Source organism: Prionailurus viverrinus, chromosome A2, assembly GCF_022837055.1.
Source record: "Prionailurus viverrinus isolate Anna chromosome A2, UM_Priviv_1.0, whole genome shotgun sequence".
Classification (NCBI taxonomy): domain Eukaryota; kingdom Metazoa; phylum Chordata; class Mammalia; order Carnivora; family Felidae; genus Prionailurus; species Prionailurus viverrinus.
The window spans coordinates 155,802,842-155,820,346 of record NC_062562.1 but is presented as its reverse complement, the minus strand read 5'-3'; the positions used below and the strand labels follow the sequence as shown (position 1 = coordinate 155,820,346).

Sequence of the window (17,505 nt, the reverse complement as noted above, 5' to 3'; positions counted from 1 at the left end):
AGTGTCTAAAATTGTGCCAAGACCCCCCAAATTTTGAATCCTGTTTTTTAAAAAATATCCTTTTTGGGGCATGTTGTCCCTTGAGTGCTGTTTTTATTTTTTTAGTTTTTACTTTTTTTTTAATGGATAGATAAATCCGTACCTGTGATTTTTTTTTTTTTTTTTTTTTTGGAGGGGGGACCCTAGGAACAATCAATTTTCTGCTGTTGTAGGTCTTTTCTGGAGCTGACTTGAAGAAAAGAGTACATCTCTTTACCCTGCTGTTTGTCCAAGAGTGATACATTTATTTGGGGTAAACTTAAAAATTAATTTATTGCCATTTAAATTTCTAACGATGGAAGACCAGGGAGCCAAACCTCCCTCACCATTACTAGCCCCTCAATAACCAATTTTCGTATCTTCAGCATGAGGTATGTGAAGATTTTTAGGTACGCTAACCAAGAAAGGCTGTGTCTACACTTTTCAGAGAGAAGAAACCAATTGGCTGGGACACTGATATCTCCTGGCTCACCGGAGAGGAATTGCATGTAGAAGTGTTGGAAAATGTTCCACTTACAACTCACAACTTTGTATGTACTTGTACATTTTTTCTCAGTGTCAAAAACGTTCAGGTTCTTGTGCATGAGTTTTTATTTAAGGAATATGCAATATGGATGAGTAATTTAGGGATTGATAATTGACCTAGGTTAAAATCAGTTCTTTAAAAACTTCGTATTTAAACTAGAGTTTTATTTTCATCATATACTTTCTTTTTAACTTGAAAAAGCAATAGATGACTTTCATTAAAAGGAACTAAAAAGAAGGGGCACCTGGGTGACTCTGTACGTTAAGCGTCCACCTCTTGATTTCAGCTCAGTCATGATGTCACAGTCGTGAGGTAGAGCCTGCTTAAGATGTGCTTTCTCTCTCTCTGCCCATCCCCCGCGTGCATGTTCTTTCTCTCAAAAAAAAAAAATTTTTTTTTTTTAAAAAAGAACTAAAAAGAAAATTTGAATGGTACAGAAGTATATCAAGTAAAAAAATGAAAATAAGAGGGTAAACATTTGTTATCTTGTATTCTTCTAAACTCTTCCTGTATATACAAATGTGTGCTTATACCTGTGAGCCCAAAGTTTTTTCCTTTCTCTTTTTTCCTTCCTTCCCTTCCCATTCTTTCCTTAAATGAAATATGGAGTCATATTCTGTATGATATTCTTCACCTTAAAGAAAAAAAAAATTCAACAGTGTATCATAGATCTCTTGCCACGTCAGTACACCTAGGTTTGTGTTTATAGTGATTGCATAATAGCCCATATTTAACCATCCTCTATTAATAGACATATAAGGGGTTTTAAAATCTATTTTGTACAGGACTAAACAGAATTTTTGCATACAGCTTGATACACTTGTGTAAATGTTTCTGAAGGATGAGTTAATGGAAGTGGAGTAGCGCTTCTTGAGGACCTCTCCCTTTATCTGGGGTTTGCATTTGCTGGAACCTAGCCTAAGCTAAGTGTCACCAGCATGAGACCTGGAATGTGGGACATGTCCACCTTAGTGATGAGGGTATAGTGCCCAGAGTTTGAGAACTTACCCTCTAAAGGATAGGCAGAAGCCTAGAGTAGAATGATCTGTAAGGCAGGAATGCACTTCTTACTTTCTATTATATATGGAATTTTGACAGTAGTTTAATTTTTCTAGATGGAAAGTTATTGCTAATCTTTGGGCATCCAGTGCTCTCTCGTGTGCTTTGGTGATCAGTACAGCTGGACTCCTAAAGCAGATGAATGATGAGCTGATTTCCTTGGGGGTTTGTGCTTTCTGGGCTCCATTAGTGGTGAATAATTTGTGCTTCAGTAAATAAGACTTCTTTTTTTTTATGTTTATTTAAAAAATTTTTTTATGCTTGTTTATTCTTGAGAGAGAGAGAGAGAGAGTGACAGTGCACAAGTGGAGGAGGGACAGAGAGAAAGGGAGACACAAGATGTGAAGCAGGCTCCAGGCTCTGAGCTGTAAGCACAGAGCCTGACGTGGGGCTTGAACTCACAAACCGTGAGAACATGATCAGAGCCGAAGTCAGATGCTTAACTGACTGAGCCACCCAAGCACCCCAAATGTTTACTTATTTTTGAGAGAGAGAGAGACAGACAGACAGTGAGCAGGGAAGGGGCAGAGAGAGAGAGACAGAATCTGAAGTAGGCTCCAGGCTCTAAGCTGTCAACTCAGAGCCCAACGTGGGGCTTGAACTCATGGACCACGAGATCATGACCTGAGCTGAAGTCAGAGGCTTAACCCACTAAACCACCCAGGTGCCCCAATAAATAAGGCATCTTTTTGATGAATGTTGTCAGTCAGATTTACTATGTAGCAAGTAGTTTTGTAATGATGACCTAGCAAGTTCATTACTATTTATTATTTTTTTAATTTGTAGAATTTGGAGTGGATAAATCTGAAGATAATTTTAAGTTTTTAGGATCCCAAAACAGTAGAGCTTACATTTCACAATGATTACTACTCTTTTTCTTAATTATTCTTCTTAGCTAGAAATCAGTTAAGAGGAGGTGAAAAATCTAATGTTAAAGTAGTGCCTCGGGAAGGTCCTTGCCACAAGAGAATAATGAAAACAAACTGCAGAGTATAAAAATCCTCACAACACAGTTGGAGACTTGCCAGTAAATATTTATTGAGAACTTTCCACTTACCACCACTGTTTCTGATCTGGGGATATAACAATGAATGAGAAAAACAATATCCTTGCCTTACAGTAGAGAGACAGATGATTCGATAAGAACATTTCATAAACACTCTTAATTACCGTGTATGTATAAAGTACAGTAGATGCACAGAGTAGAGACTCCTAACCAGGCCTTGGAGGATCAGGAAAGTTTCCCAAAGGAAGAACTATCTAAGCTAAGGCCCAGTGGATGAGGGAAGAATACTCTCAACAGAAGGAACAGTGTAAAAGCATGGTACTTACAAGCTCTGAAAGAAGTTCAGGGGGTATGGAATCAAATTGGAGAGGGGGTGGTTACAGTGCAGCAAGAGTTAGGGCTAGAGTAAGAAGAGTCCAGCCCGTGGGAGTCTTTGTAAGGCATGTTAAAGACTTGGACTTCTCTCCAAAATAATTGGAAATTGAATGCTTGTAAACAGGGGAGACCTGGGAATGGATTTGTGTTTTAGAACAGTTGCTGTGATGCCATGTAGAGGCAGAGGGAAAGCCTGCGTTCCGTTTAAGAAAGGGAAAGAGTTCCTCTCTTTGCTTCTCTTTGCTGGATCTTGCTGGCTACTGGAGGATAGCTGTTTATGCCTCCTGGTTCCATAGAATCCATTGTAAAAGCAGTTCCTTTGGTATTTGCCTGGGTTCCAGAAATCCCTGGGAACTGACAGGGTGGAAGTGGCAGGAAAGGTAGAAAATCTGCTTTCCCGTGCCCACTTTTATTGACAAGAGTATACTCATATTCAAGTGCATGTCACAATTTATACTCCTGCGTACCCACGTTTGCTTCTCATTTCCATTCCTCTCTGCTTCCCTTCCTCCTCCCCTCTTGCCTTGTGTGTTTTTTTCTTCTGTACATACACAAACAGCCTGGTACACGTAGGTTTCAAGTAGAAGTCAGTAACAGGAAGAAAAACTGCAAGTGAGTAGATGAATGAAAAAAGAAATTAGGGCTTCATGAAACTGAACAGATTATCAGATGAGTGAGATTAGCAAAGAGGATCAGGTGACTATAAAATAATTACTGTGAACACGTATTTTTCTGTGCTCTATCTTCTGAGATCCTGCGAGAAATACAAAAAGTCCTCACGTTGGAGAGTAATGGCCACATAAATGTTAAAGGTTTTCTAATTTCTTGTATATCCAGAGACAAATGGAAAAGTAACAAAGCTAAAAACAAGTAGTTGCCTTTTATATTCTCTAGAAAGTGATACGTAGACCTTTTTAGGTGAAGAAAACAAGAGCCACTCTTGAAATCATTTGAATGTTCTCAAAAAGCTGGAATGTATCATGTGCCAAGATATCATTTTCCTGATGAGACATTATTTTTAAATATCTTTTTATCCTGCTAAATGTATGTTTATTGAAAAGAGTTTGGTAAACTGTGGGTATTGAAATAAACTTACTGGCTCATGAAAGGCATTTGCATGGAATAGAAAGTTCTAATGTACATTATATATGGTCAGGATAAATACTGTTATATGAATATAGGTATGTCCTGGGTCATGATGTAAAATATACTTGTTACTATTGTTTGTGATTAAAACTGTCTGAGACACTGAGATGAATTAAGGGTATATAGGAAAGACAAAGGACAAAATAGAGTCACCTATGCTTTCACCACTCTGAAATAGCCTCTGTTAACATTTCGGTATTTATCTTTCTTATATTTTCTGCTTATTCTATATGTAAAACAAATACTCTAAAAATAATTTCTGGCTTCAGTAGTTACCAGGATAGAGCCTCCCTGACGCAGTTCTTATTATGTGACCCATGTTGTAGATCATTTGCCTTCTGACATGGAGTTCTTAAGTTTCCCATAGAGGAATGTTCACAAACCCATTTAGGTGTTCTAATCCTCTAACTGATAATTTGTTAAAAGTGGTTCTTACTGTCTTTTAGGTGATTTTCCTATCCCTTATCCTAGTCCGTTTCTGTTTTAAAGCTCTTTGGGTGTTTTGGGTTTTTTTTCCTATTACTAAGTAGTAACTTTAAGCCAGAGTTCCTTGCTTTATCAACCTCGGCCATCATTTACTGATCACTGATTTTATAGGGAATTAGCTCATTTGTAGTGTTACAACCTTACCTTTTTCTTCCCCTTTAAATAATATACCATCCCACCCCACCATGTAAAAATAAACAAACAAACAAACAAACAAATAAATAAATAAATAAAATGCCATTGTTTCTTGTTCTGTCAGCAGCAGCAAGCATCACTTAACTCCTTTCGTGGGACAGTTGTTACAGTGTGTCCTCACCCTTCCTTTCATGCCTGTTCCCTCTTTCTACTTGTTATCTCTACTTTTACTTTCATGGAGTCAGGTTGAAAATAGTTTCCAGTCTTTTATTCACTTTCCATCTTCTTGACTTCTGAGTTTTCTAAATTGGATATTGAGTGGGAGATAAGTACATATGGTTCATCTATTGCCTTGAACCCCCTGGTCTTCATTTTAATATCTTTGTGTGTAAGGCAGTTCTCATGATATGAACATATTAAAGATTTGTTATTTTAAGCAAGAGAGTGAATAAGTTGATTTCTAAAAAGATTCTTGCAAGTTTTTAAAATGCTCTCTGATGTTTTTACTTTGCAGGTACGGAAAACGTTTTTCACCTTAGCATTTTGTGACTTTTGTCGAAAGCTGCTTTTCCAAGGTTTTCGCTGTCAAACGTGTGGTTATAAATTTCACCAGCGTTGTAGTACAGAGGTTCCACTGATGTGTGTTAATTATGACCAACTTGAGTAAGTAATAAAAAAAAAAAAGTCTCTTTTCTATCTACCATTTTACATTTAACTTTTCTTAATGTGAAACTAGAGTATCTTAGAATCTGGGAATTTTCTTTCCAGTAGAGTTACAGGGAATTAAAAAAGGGTGGCTAGGGAATACAATGTAGCGTAGCCAGTACTGCTCCCCCAAATTTAATTCTGATTCAGCTGTACATTTCATTTATGTGTTATATTCTCTTCTAATGAATAAAGTTCCCTTGCCCATAGACATCACTGATAGATGGTTTTTGGGAGGAGAGTGGTGTGATTTAAACTAAGTTAACCATTATATTTTTGGATCACAGATCAGAGATTCTGATCCTATCACTATTTTGTAAATTATGTGTGTTCTCTCTCTCTTTCTCTCTTTTGGTCTCTCTCTCTCTCTCCTTCAACCTCCCCCGCCCAGTTTATTTGAAAGTAAGATATAAAATCTTTGTACCCAGCGTATCTTTCTAAAACTTCTATTTGCTTTATGCCACAGTTTCTCTAATAGATTAGACTGAGTCTATTGTAATCTTTTTTGTTGTTGTTGCTGCTGCTACTACCGTTAAGGTCTTATTACTTTGCTTGATCACTTGAGCAAAGAGAATTCAACTCTGTACTTTAAAGTACATTTGATGTAATCTAACTTAGCAGTTGATACATTTTCTTCTAATTCTTTAACCATAAAGCATGATTTTTCTCCTCTAATATATAGAAATTTGCTAGATAGGACAATTAGTTCTAGATTATAAGCTTGCCTTTCAAAGTGCAATATAATTTTTTATAAATAAGCCTTTAGGCAAAAAACGACTAATTGAATATAACAGTCATTTCTGAAAGTGGAATTTGATCTCAAATATTTCTGTTAACTCTATAATGTATTCTGGTGTGTGAAGCTTCTGGGTTTTGCACAAGTTAGGTTTGTTTTGTTTTGTTTTTGTTTTTGCCTCACAGTTTGCTGTTTGTCTCCAAGTTCTTTGAACACCACCCAATACCACAGGAGGAGGCCTCCATAGCAGAGACTGCCCTAACGTCTGGATCGTCCCCTTCTGCCCCCCCCTCCGATTCTACTGGGTATGACTTGACTCCTGCTGTTCAATAACAATGCTACTTGAGCTGGTTTCTTTTGGATCTTTTGGTTAATTATGAACCTTTCCAACACTTGGACTATTAAATCAAGGATTTTTCTCCAAGTAACTTATTTTATCACATCAGACAGATGAATGATCACACAGGCAGATGTACACAATTTTATCACATCAGGCAAATGCACATGAATTCGGTAAAGGTACATGGGATTAAAACTGACTTAGACTCTTTCAGGACCAACCTTTGAAAAAAATCAAGCAGCAGATCATTTAGAGTTCCTGCCTTGTGCTCATCACTTTACTAGGTAATATCAAATATAGAAGTCTGTGATTCCCATTTAGAAAAGCAGCATTAAACCAATGAGACAATGGCAAACAATTTAAAAATAGTCTGCAATTTATGACATAATATTTTAAATGATGTGAGGACATAAATATTACCATGTTTACCATAGAAGAGAGAATAGTGAGTATAGTCAAGAACATTTAGTGAAGAAATGGGATATGAATTCTAGAATGTGGATGAGCCCAGGGAATAAAAAGCATGATGATGGGTGGTGGGATGGTAGATTTGAGAGACAGTGAACAGAGGCTAATCTAAGTTGATAAGTAACATGTGTAAACCCAAATAGTGAAGAGTGTTGAAATTCAGACTAGAATTTAGGCTTAAGACTTAACACAAGAGGGGAAAGAGGTAGTTTTTGAGCAGAGAACTGGCTGGTCAAAATGATTTTAAGGAAAGGATCACCACGTAGCAATGAGAGATAGATTGATGGAGAAATGTCTAGGGTGAAGAAGGCCAACTCAGATGCTGTTCATAGTGGAGACAATGAGTGGCAATAAAGACTTGAAGTGGGCTGTATGGAGAAGGGATGGATATGCACAAAGTGTAAGGAAAAAAATTAATAGTATTGTTAGTTGTGGAGGATAAATGAGAAAACTGACTTTAAAGATAATATAAAGGCATCATATATTCAAGCTTCATAGTAGGAAAAAAAAGAAAAAAGATGATGAGTTTAATAGATATTAGTATTTTGTTGGAGAATTTCTTATATATGTCTGCATACTCTTTCTCTGTTGGGTTTGAGGCAGAATAAATTTTGCTATATTTGGAGCATATGGTTAAAAAAAAAATAAAGTCCTCACATGGCATTCTCTCTTATAATATTCCAGAGATAGTTAAGATCAGAAATATTTATTGTCAGTTTGAACCCTACTTCCTTCCTCTCTTCACAAGGTAATGCTATTTTTTCTACCTAGAGACAGAAGACAGTAAGTGGATAATCCCAAGAGACCTGTAATTTTACAAAGCCAACCTTTCTAGAGGTTTCATAGGCTAGAAAATTTACTAAAGATTTGTATTAAGGACTGTATTTTTATCTACTTAGAAACACTAGAAAATGCAACCATTTATTTATTTAGTCAGGTCATAACAGTTACCTGCTCTAGTGGAGTCATTTTATTCCTGCTGTCTCTATCATTAGTTCTTTGCACCTGTGTCTTCCTTAGGAGATCTAAGTGTTATTGTTTGTTTTGATTTTTTTTTTTTTAATTTTTTTTTTTCAACATTTATTTATTTTTGGGACAGAGAGAGACAGAGCATGAACGGGGGAGGGGCAGAGAGAGAGGGAGACACAGAATCGGAAACAGGCTCCAGGCTCTGAGCCATCAGCCCAGAGCCTGACGCGGGGCTCGAACTCACGGGCCGCGAGATCGTGACCTGGCTGAAGTCGGACGCTTAACCGACTGCGCCACCCAGGCGCCCCGTTTGTTTTGATTTTTAATTAACCTTCTGGCTATGGTATTTACTCCTGACAGTTCTATAGACCATGATGCCTTTCCAGTGGCAGGTCCTAGTTCTATGAGCAGAGTTACAGAACACCATAATGAAATTAACTTGGTTTCTCTGAAGGTTTATAATGGTAATGATCCAGGGCAGGTGCCTTTCAGTGAAGGGATGCTGTCTTAAAATTGAGAAACCATTTGCTTATGCCATGAGTATTTTATGTATAACTAAACTGTAGTACCTTCTGGTCTTGAGCAAATGATAAAAAAGATATTCAAACTTTTGTTTCCCTGATGCTTTTATGTCACAAGTGTCTGTGTATGCCTGTGAAAAGATAGAAGCCAATCCTGTTCTGTATTGCTGCTCCTTTGCATTATGTTAATAGTCTTTATAATAATTCTAGTGGTCATGAAGCACATAGAATAATGGATGTAACCAAGACATATTGGAGAAGTGATACATTGCCCAGTTTTGAATTAAAAGTTAGAGGTACCTCCTTTTCTGCTTTTTAAAAATGTTATGGAATGTGTGAATGTATAAAAAGTCAGCATTTTAAAATTTACATATTGCTGGGCCCCCTGGGTGGCTCAGTCAGTTAAGTGACCAACTCTTGGTTTTGGCTCAGGTCATGATCTCACAATTTGTGGGGTCGAGCCCCACATCAGGCTCTGCACTGGCAGCATGAGGCCTGCTTGGGATTCTCTCTGTCTGCTTCTCCCCTGGTCGTACTCTTTCTCTCTTAAAATAAATAAATAAACTTTAAAAAATAAAATTTACATATTGCTGAACAGAAGGAGTCACATTGCTTCAAAGCTTTTAATATTCTTTTTTTTTTTTTTTTTTTTTTTTAACCGTTTGTTTGTTTTTGAGAGGGGTTGGGGAGGCAGAGGGAGGAGACAGAGGATCCGAAGTGTGTTCTATACTGACAGCAGAGAGCCTGATACTGGATTCAAACTCAGGAACTGTGAGATCATGACCTGAGCTGAAGTCAGTCATTTAACCAACTGAGCCACCCAGGCGCCAAAACGTTGAATATTCTTTTTTTTTTTTTTTAATGTTTATTTATGTTTGAGAGAGAGACAGAGTGTGAGCAGGGGAGGGGCAGAGAGAGGGAGACAGAATCTGAAGCAGGTCAAGGCTCCGCACCGTCGGCACAGAGCCCGACATGGGGCTCAAACTTGTGAACCGTGAGATCATGATCTGAGCCGAAGTCAGATGCTCAACCCACTGAGCCACTCAGGCGCCCCCCCCCCCCCCCCGACCCACAACTTTTAATATTCCAGATTGAAAATAAGATCTAAACTAAGTGGTAATTTGCTGAAGGGTGTTACAGGTAAAAAATTTTTTATTTTTAATCTGATACTGCTTTAAAGAGGTTTGCAACAAGATCGGTAGAGGTGTCATTAGGAGAAAGCCAGTTACTGGCTGCCGACATACTTCACTGGGTATAAATTGTGTTGGTCCGGGTAAAGATGTCCTAGTGTGGAAATTCAATTTTATCAGTCCCCAGAAATGATGAGAGTTAGAGATACACTCGTTTACAGTAACCAGAATTAGAAAAGACTGAATCAAAATTCTAGGTAATTCATTTCTTTGAGAAATATAGCTGTTGTATAGACCAGAGTTCTTGTGTTGGATGGACCAGCACTCCACTGTTGGAAGATATTTTTGAGAAACCACATTATAATCCAAAGATTGCTTTTGTTAAGCATGGGATTAGCACATGGCTCAGGGGCACCTGGGTGGCTCAGTTGATTAATCAATCATCCAACTCTTGATTTCGGCTCAGGTCACGGTCTCGCAGTTCGTCAGATCAAGCCCCATTTGGGGCTCTGCACTAACAGAGCAAAGACTGCTTGGTATTCTCTCTCTTTGCCCATTCTCCATTTGTGCTCTCTTTCTCTTGCTCCAAATAAACTTAAAAAAAAAAAAGACATGGCTCAGATGTTTAATGACATTAGGATATAATAACTTGAAGTTTCTCACAAAATTATAATACACTGGGCATCATTGCTAGGTAAATTGATTTCATGGACCACCATATGCCCTCCACTGGGTGATGTTAGATACCAGCTGCCAAATATAGTCTTTCTCATTTTGTGAATAGGCAGATATCGTCACTTTCTTATGTATCCATTTTTTTAGATAATAAAATTTATCAGATTACATCCTGCTTCGTTTCTCCTACTTCTGAACCAATGCCCTTTGAATACATGTTTCTGCTTTGTTATAGACTACATGTTGCAGTCATAGTCTTAATTCAGTAACTTTCAAAAATGACTTGCTGTCACTTAATGCCTGCATCAGATCAATTATATTAGATTGATCCATTATATTAGGTTAATTAGAATGCCCTGTACAACTGTAGTTAATTCAGGCTTTTTCTACATTTAAGTCCTAACTTAAAGTATGCAATTGCCTTGAGACTTTAAATTAGACTATAGTTTTTTGAAAGTAGGTACACTTTCCAAAACTTTTTTTAAAAACCATTTGTCATTTTTACATTCTTTTACCTGTTCTCAAAATCCCTTAGCAAAAGCCATATATTGGCAGCCTAAGGCAAAATTAAAGAAAGCTCTGTCACAAATTAAAAATTGCTCAATAATGACAATAAAAATTTTCTTAAGGCCAGGTCCATCAGTCTTAACCTGTAATTTTCAGTGGGTAATAACCAAGTCTTTAAACTACATAATATTTTATTATTTTTATTTCAGTTATAAGTGGACTGAGTTGAACAAATAAGCTCAAAATTTCTTTCCCTACCTTTGATAGCGTACTTCAAAGAGTAAAACAATAAATGGGTGGGGTTCAGATTTTGTTAAAATGCTTTATTCGGAACTTTAGGGAAAAAAAAAATCTTTTTGTCACTATTTGGCTTCTTTGGCTTTTCAAACCTTTTCTACTATTTTTTTCTTCCCGTACCTTCCTAAACCTGTCTCCTCACAAAATGTCTTTTTATTCCCTCCACATTTTCATTTTGGTTGTGTCTTAAAAACCAATAAAAAATGATGATTAGTTATAGAGTTTGCATTAAATGGGGTGGAATGAGGGCACCTGGATGGCTCAGTCGGTTAAGCATCCGACTTTGTCTCAGGTCATGATCTTGCAGTATGTGGGTTCGAGCCCCGCATTGGACTTTGTGCCGACAGCTCAGAGCCTGGAGCCTGCTTCGGATTCTCTGTCTCCCTCTCTCTCTGCCTCTCCCCTACTCATGCTCTGTCTCAAAAATAAACAAACATTTAAAAAAATAAAAAATAAAATAAATGGGGTGAAATGATACCAGTCTTTGTAGAGAGGCTGTGAGCACTGCATCATTCATTGGTCTTGATGGAGCTCATCAGGACAGCCATACCTTTTCTTTCACATGATACTTACCCTTCCCAGCTCCCTTGGATATTCTGAGGAGCCTAGACTACTCACAGGTATTTACAGTCTATTCACAAAACTTGAGTGTGCTTTGTGAGTGTGAGGTTCATTTCAGCGCAATGAGAGATCGTAGAATTTGTTATTTATCTACAGTAACAAAATAGATCACTGCCACCTATTTTGATGATTTCATCAAAAGCAATTTTTTTTTTTAATTTTTATTTATAATTTTTTTTTTCTGAAATTTATTGACAAATTGGTTTCCATACAACACCCAGTGCTCATCCCAAAAGGTGCCCTCCTCAATACCCATCACCCACCCTCTCCTCCCTCCCACCCCCCATCAACCCTCAGTTTGTTCTCAGTTTTTAACAGTCTCTTATGCATCAAAAGCAATTTTAAAGAAGATTTGCTTTAATGCTTATTACTTGGTTCTCTTGCATCTCTTAATTATTGGACACGGTAAGAATGATAAAATATGAGAGGCTGACACTATAAGGATCATCTTTTGGATATGCAAATGGTCTTTTGCTATTGTTCAAGATTTTAATTTAACTCTGTGTAAAGCAACAGATACATCTTCCAGGTCCTGGAATCCACAGGTGTATTTTCAAAATATAATTTCCTAATACTTTGCATAAAAATTCCATTTTAGTATCTAGAAATGGCAAAGGTAGAAAAAAATAGATTTTATTCAGTCAATCTCTAGTATTTAGAGATTTTTGTGTAACTTTAAAGAGTTTCTTTAGCTGATTAACTACAGGTAATTTCTAGCCATTTTTAGATTTCCCTGGAGTTCTTGGATAAGAATCAGTGTTCTTGTCATTAATCGTCCCTAGAGGGTCTGCTTCAGCAAAAGCAGCTCTTCAGTATTAATTATAGGCATATATTAGTTTTTTAAACACCGTTACTGCTGGGTTTTTAATGCTTTAAAGATTTTATTGGAGAATACGAAAACAAGGAAATCTTTAGATCACCCATTTTTTGTTTTTATCTCTTTAAAGTTGCTCTGAATCTTATCTTTCAATGACTTGATTTTTCCAGGCCCCAAATTCTCACCAGTCCGTCTCCTTCAAAATCCATTCCAATTCCACAGCCTTTCCGACCAGCAGATGAAGATCATCGAAATCAATTTGGACAGCGAGACCGGTCCTCATCAGCTCCAAATGTGCATATAAATACAATAGAACCTGTCAATATTGATGTAAGTATCCAGCATTATTAGAACTAAAAAAATTCAATTATATTTCTTTTTCTGCTACATTTATAATATAGAGCAGAAGTAAGTGCCATCTTTCAAGTGTCACAGTCATTAGGTGATTGACTTCGTGAATTAGTGATCAGAAAAAACTTGTCATCTTCTCTGATGGTATTAATACTTAACTGATGCCAAATTGTGGAGTTGTTCGGATTTGTTGCCTTATGATACTGTTTCTGCAAAAGTGTTATCTTCATTTATTTAATAGATAATCCCTTGGCCATTTCATGGTAAAGAAATAAGGGTACCATTGCAGATTTTCTATTTGGATCAATTTGAAATCTGTATCTAAATTTCTAAAAGTACAGTTTTAAGTTAAATAACCCTTTAGGACTAATCATTACTTTATGTACAAGATATGCAAAGCTACTTTTTACCTTCGTTACTTTTTTTTTAAATGTTTATTTTTGAGAGAGAGGGTAAGTGGAGGAGGGGCAGAGAAATAGAGACAGAGGATCTAAGCAGGCTCCATGCTGTCAGCACAGAGCCCAGTGTGGCGCTCGAACTCACTTTTCTTTTCTTTTCTTTTCTTTTCTTTTCTTTTCTTTTCTTTTTTTTTTTTAACATTTATTTATTTTTGAGAGACAGAAAGAGACAGAGTGTGAGCAGGGGAGGGGGCAAAGAGAGAGGGAGACACAGAATCCGAAGCAGGATCAGACTTCGAGCTTTTAGCACAGAGCCCAATGCAGGGCTCAAACCGGTGAGACACCTGAACTCGTGAACCACGAGATCATAACCTGAGCTGAAGTCAGACGCTCAACCGACTGAGCCACCAACGCGCCCCAACAGACTTTCCTTAAAGTAAATATTTTAGGCTCGTGGGTCATATGATTTCTGATGACAGCTGTTGAACTTTGTCATTGTAGTGTGAAAGCAGAGATAATACCTTATAAACAAATGGGTGAGGCTTTATTCTCATAAAACTTTATTTACAAAATAATCCAGTAATTGAGTTACAGAAGAGAATAATGTGCTCTTACTATCCGAGCTGTGGTGGGATGGGGGTCCTGATCTTGGAATTAGGTGTCATTTCTCCCAGAATTTGTGCTTTCAGATAAAGAGTGTAAGTTATTCCTAATCTCTGTAATAAGCAACAAAACAGAAAAGCTGCCAACCTTGTTTGCCTTGGAAACTAATTATATTTAAAACGGAAGTTAAAAAACTATTTCCCCACATAAACAGGGTACTAAAATTAGTGAGGTGGTTTTGTGTGTGTGTTAGAAGATAGGAGTTGTTCTCATTATACAAGCGTTCCTTATGTGAGTCTTCCTAGTTATATAAAGTTGAGTAGAGAAGCAAAAATTTTCCTAACAGGAAAATATTCACTTATTAACAGGCTACTTTAGTATTAGTCCCCACTCAGATATCCTTCCCCATCTAATACCCGTTTGCATTCCAACCCCCATACATCATTATCCAACATTTCAATGAAAATACAATGCAAATTGATTGCAAATCTGGCAAAAAAAAAAAGAAAGAAAGAAAAGATTTAAAGATTTTATAAAGATAGTGAAAAATGACTTTGGAGAACTACTGAAATTACAAAAAGCCATTGAAAAATAAGGATACAGTAGAATTAAATTAGTCCAGGTAACAATAGAAGAGAAAAGATCCTTAGAGATGACAATATAATAGGTTCTTCAAATGAAAATGATTTAAATATCAAAGGATTGTTAGAAGCCCTTCAGGGAATTGATGAAACCCTCTAAAATTTTTATAAAAATGGTTATGCTTGCTATGTAAAAGATGAATATGAAAACGAGGATTTCAGTTGGTGCTATAGCTTTCGTATTATGAACAACAAAAAACGTGATTCCTGTGTTCTGATAATTAGCATATTGAAATTGTAACTTAAAATTTATTAAATATAAAAGAAAATCTTTATTATAAATTTTAATTTCATTTTTCAAGATGAGCTTCCAAATTCCAGACATCCTTCCCACTTTTTACTATGAGATTTTTTTCTCTATTTTTATTGGATTTATTTTAAGTGGCCTTTGCCTAATATTAATTTTTCTCAACTAATAAGGTCTAGGTAGGCCTGCATACAAAGGAAGAAAATAGTAGGAGAGGGAAATATGGGAATAATGAGATTGTGAAATAAGAAACCAAATCTTATTTCTAAATTAGGTCTATTCTCATTGTGTTCAAAATCGTAGCTATCTTGGGGTACCTGGGTGGCTCAGTCCAGTTAAGCTTTTGACTCTGGATTTTGGCTCAGGTCATGATCTCACAGTTTGTGAGTTCAAGCCCCCTGTCAGGCTCTGTGCTTGCTGTCGGCATGGACCCTGCTTGGCATTCTTTCTCCCTCCTTCGCTCTCTCTGCCCCTACCCTCTCTCAGAATAAATTAAAAACATTTTTTTAAACGATTTTTTTAAACATTTGTTTATTTTTGAGAGACAGAGCACGAACAGGGGAGGGGCAGAGAGAGAGAGGGAGACACCGAATCCAAAGCAGGCTCCAGGCTCTGAGCTGTCAGCACAGAGCCCGACACTGGCCTCGAACCCACAAAGTGTAAGATCATGTCCTGAGCTGAAGTCGGATGCTTAACCGACTGAGCCACCCAGGTGCCCCAAAATAAATAATTTAAAAAAAAAAGTTATATCCAGTTTTCCTTTCAGTACTAACATCATTTTAGACTGTTTCCCTCTAGACTTTTCCTCTTAGTGTTACTGTTCTATTCTCTGAGGCTTGAATATTTGGGGTATCATCTTTATATGTTGACTTTTCTTCCTTCCTTTTAACCAAATAGTCATAAGGTATCAACTTTTCCTTTTGGTAATGCATCTCAAATTTGTTCTCATTACTACCACCCTCTGAGCCCATATTTCTTTATTTGAATTAATTAATCTCCTAAATGGATTTCCTGCCATTGGTTTCTCTCTATCCATTTCCATTCTTTATGTTAGTGTCCGAATAATTTTTTTATACCTCTGCCATCATCTGTTTCCTTGTTCCAAAACTTTCATTGACTTCCATTGATTATAAGATAATATATAAATGCTTTAGCATTTTCATTCAATTTCAGTCATTCAGATCCAATCATTATTTATCATTTATTCTAGTAAATAAGTTTTTTTTAACTTGTTTTTGACATACTTGGCAATGCTGACTCCGGGATAGGCACTGTCAGAATTGGGAATTAAAGATGAATTAGCACATAGTCTGTGATCGCAAAGAGGTCACAGTCTAATGGATGAATCAGACATATAAATAGATGCAAAAATATATAGCGGTAGTTTATAGAAGAGGGTGATAGTCCTATATGCCACAGGGTAGAGTTTATCACTGTTAACAGAGAAAGGACAACATTTAAGCCACATTATAAAAGATGAATGCGTAGGAGTTCATTAAATTCACTAGGTGGGGGTTTTAAGAAGAAAGGGCATTTGTTAAGGAAATAGTACATGCAAAAAATATGGTAGTACCTTTACTTAGGATGTAATTAATAATGCACATTGTAGGAGTTTCTGGTTCAGGAGAAGAGTAGGGAAAAGAAGACAAAACTAGGTAGGTAGAGTCCATACTTAAAGGCATTGTCAAGTCTTTAAGGTTTCTGTCGTTGCTGGTAGTAGGGAGTCTGGAAAACTTTTGAGTGGGAGAGGAAGTGCTCAGCTCTGTATTTTGGAAGAATATTTTGAGTTCACGAGAGATTTAGAAGGCAAGATTGTTAGGAATGGTATCAAAAATGGCTACTGTTGATGAATGCTTACTATATGCCAAGTACTATACTGAGTGCTTTACATAAATTTTCTTTTCTTTTTTTAAGTTTGTTTATTTTGAGAGAGACAGAGCTAGTGTGAGTGGGGGAGGGGCAGAGAGAGAGTGAGAGAGAGAGACAGAGACAGAGAATCCCAAGCTGGCTCCACACTGTCAGTGCAGGGCCTGACGCAGGGCTTGAACTCACAGAACCATAAGATTATGACGTGCGCTGAAACAAAGAATCGGATGCTTAACCGACTGAGCTACCCAGGCTTCCCTACATAAATTTTCTTAGTCTGTCCTCATAAACACTCATGGATTAAGTACTATTTTTATCCTTATTTTACTGTTGAGAAAATTCTATTTGAAGAGGTTAAGAAACTTACCCAAGATCACATTGCTAATAAATGATTGAAATGGGGTAAAACCTGGTCTTTCTTGCTTATGTTTAACTACTGTTCTGTAGAGTAGTAGAAAGAAGTGAAAGAGATGAGATCTAGAAGATAATGTCCACACTTCTCTGGCTTGGGTAAATAGTATTCATTCCATTCAGTAGTATAGGAAATACCAAAGGAAGAAGAACAGGTCTTATAGAAATGAAAATGGTAACTTTTATTTTGGACATACTGACATTAAGTTGTCTGAGGGACTTTACTGGTTTAGAAGTCCAGTGGCAGTTGAATATAAGGACCTTGAGTAGAGATAACAGATTTTGGAATTATTAGCATATTTCTCAATTAAAACCATGGGTGTAAATGATACTACTCAAAGACTACATGTAAATTGAAAAGAAGGTAGAATATGCAACCCCACTGAATATTATTAACATTTTGAGGTTCGGGCAAAGACTGTCCTTTTCT

General features: G+C 36.8%; 1 protein-coding gene across 4 annotated transcripts in view; it reads left to right on the top strand.

Annotated features, from left to right (window-relative positions):
- Positions 1-17,505, top strand: part of BRAF (B-Raf proto-oncogene, serine/threonine kinase) — a 167,270-nt gene that overhangs the window by 99,184 nt on the left and 50,581 nt on the right. For all 4 annotated transcript variants that reach the window (XM_047835502.1, XM_047835481.1, XM_047835511.1 and 1 more), the window contains exons 5-8: positions 467-569; positions 5,287-5,435; positions 6,399-6,518; positions 12,729-12,888. In XM_047835502.1, coding sequence (XP_047691458.1) covers positions 467-569; positions 5,287-5,435; positions 6,399-6,518; positions 12,729-12,888 — 532 coding nt within the window. The remainder of the gene's footprint in view (positions 1-466; positions 570-5,286; positions 5,436-6,398; positions 6,519-12,728; positions 12,889-17,505) is intronic.